At 27.2% G+C, this 1,168-nt stretch overlaps 1 protein-coding gene across 1 annotated transcript; it reads left to right on the forward strand.

Annotated features, from left to right (window-relative positions):
* Positions 1-207: 207 nt before the first annotated feature.
* LOC109591736 (IQ and AAA domain-containing protein 1-like) lies at positions 208-1,149 on the forward strand. Its single transcript, XM_020007397.1, has 3 exons — positions 208-366; positions 658-747; positions 1,025-1,149. The coding sequence occupies exons 1-3, from the start codon at positions 301-303 to the stop codon at positions 1,139-1,141; spliced, it is 273 nt and encodes a 90-aa protein (XP_019862956.1). The 5' UTR covers positions 208-300; the 3' UTR covers positions 1,142-1,149.
* The last annotated feature ends 19 nt before the right edge of the window (positions 1,150-1,168 follow it).

The following is a 1,168-nucleotide window of genomic DNA, read 5'->3' on the forward strand; positions in this document are numbered from 1 at the left end:
TTGATAGCAAGATCTTCCACTATCTTACATGATCCTTGTTCCAAATTCAGGAAAGATCTTGCGAATTATTGTCAAGATTCTTGTCATGATCTTGTAAGAAAATTAACAAGATCTTGCTGGGAATTTTTACAAGGGTTAAAATAGCTGTAGCTTGAAAAATTGAAGTCAGAATCAGTTCAAACATGCACATGTAGAATAGCAAAAATTAATAATACAATTGTTTTATTATTTTATGTACTATCAGTGCAGTGGAAGAGTCTTATACTGAAACATGGCGGTCATGTTACTGATGGATTTGACATGAGTTCATTAGCTAAAGTATCAGACGGATACACTCCAGGACACATGATCACTGGAATAACACAAGTACTGACTGAAAGAAGAATACAACAACTAATAATAATAATAATAATAATAATAATAATAATAATAATAATAATAATGATGATGATGATAATAATAATAATAATAATAATAATAATAATAATAATAATAATGATAATAATAATAATAATAATAATAATAATAATAATAATAATAATAATAATAATAATAATTAGCTTTGCTTTCATTGCTTTGTTTGATAATAATAATAATAATAATAATAATAATAATAATTTTTAATTTTAATATTAACTTTTTTTTTGCACTTTTTAGCTTCGTAAGTGTCCATTAACCACAGCAGAATTCATTCCTTTTCTTGCTAAAATTGATCCAATTTATAGAGAAGAAGAGGAAGCATACAAAGTAAACCTATTATTAGAACTGTTTAGGAACCTTGTTACTAAAAATAGTATGTATAGCAGTGTATAAGTTAGGGGCCTTGTTAGTTGTTACTAAAAATAGCATCTGCATGTAGTACATGTATTATAGGCAGAACCCTAATCTTCAGTGTTGATGCAAATTAATACTGAGAACCTTGTTACTAAAAATAATCTACAAATGTATATGTACATACATGTACATGTGTAATTATAGTATAAATAGAACTAATAATTATTTTATACCTTTTTTGTTAATGTAGGCTTGGTTTAACAAGACTCCTCTTGGAAAGAAGAGAGCTAAAGCTATCAAAGAAGGAATGGGAGAGGATGATGGAGGAGGAGGGAAGAAAGGGAAGGGAAAGGAAAAGAAGAAATAAACACAAAAATACAAAATACACGTACAC

Source organism: Amphimedon queenslandica, unplaced genomic scaffold (assembly GCF_000090795.2).
Source record: "Amphimedon queenslandica unplaced genomic scaffold, v1.1 AMPQUscaffold_7384_Cont20664, whole genome shotgun sequence".
Taxonomy (NCBI): Eukaryota; Metazoa; Porifera; class Demospongiae; order Haplosclerida; family Niphatidae; genus Amphimedon; species Amphimedon queenslandica.

What these genes read in the sequence shown, in the direction of transcription:
- LOC109591736 (XM_020007397.1), top strand. Translation starts at nt 301, where the DNA reads ATGAGTTCATTAGCTAAAGTATCAGACGGATACACTCCAGGACACATG. An exon ending in TGATCACTGGAATAACACAA is followed by an intron (nt 367 to 657) that starts GTACTGACTGAA and finishes TGCACTTTTTAG; the next exon opens with CTTCGTAAGTGTCCATTAAC. An exon ending in AAGAAGAGGAAGCATACAAA is followed by an intron (nt 748 to 1,024) that starts GTAAACCTATTA and finishes TTGTTAATGTAG; the next exon opens with GCTTGGTTTAACAAGACTCC.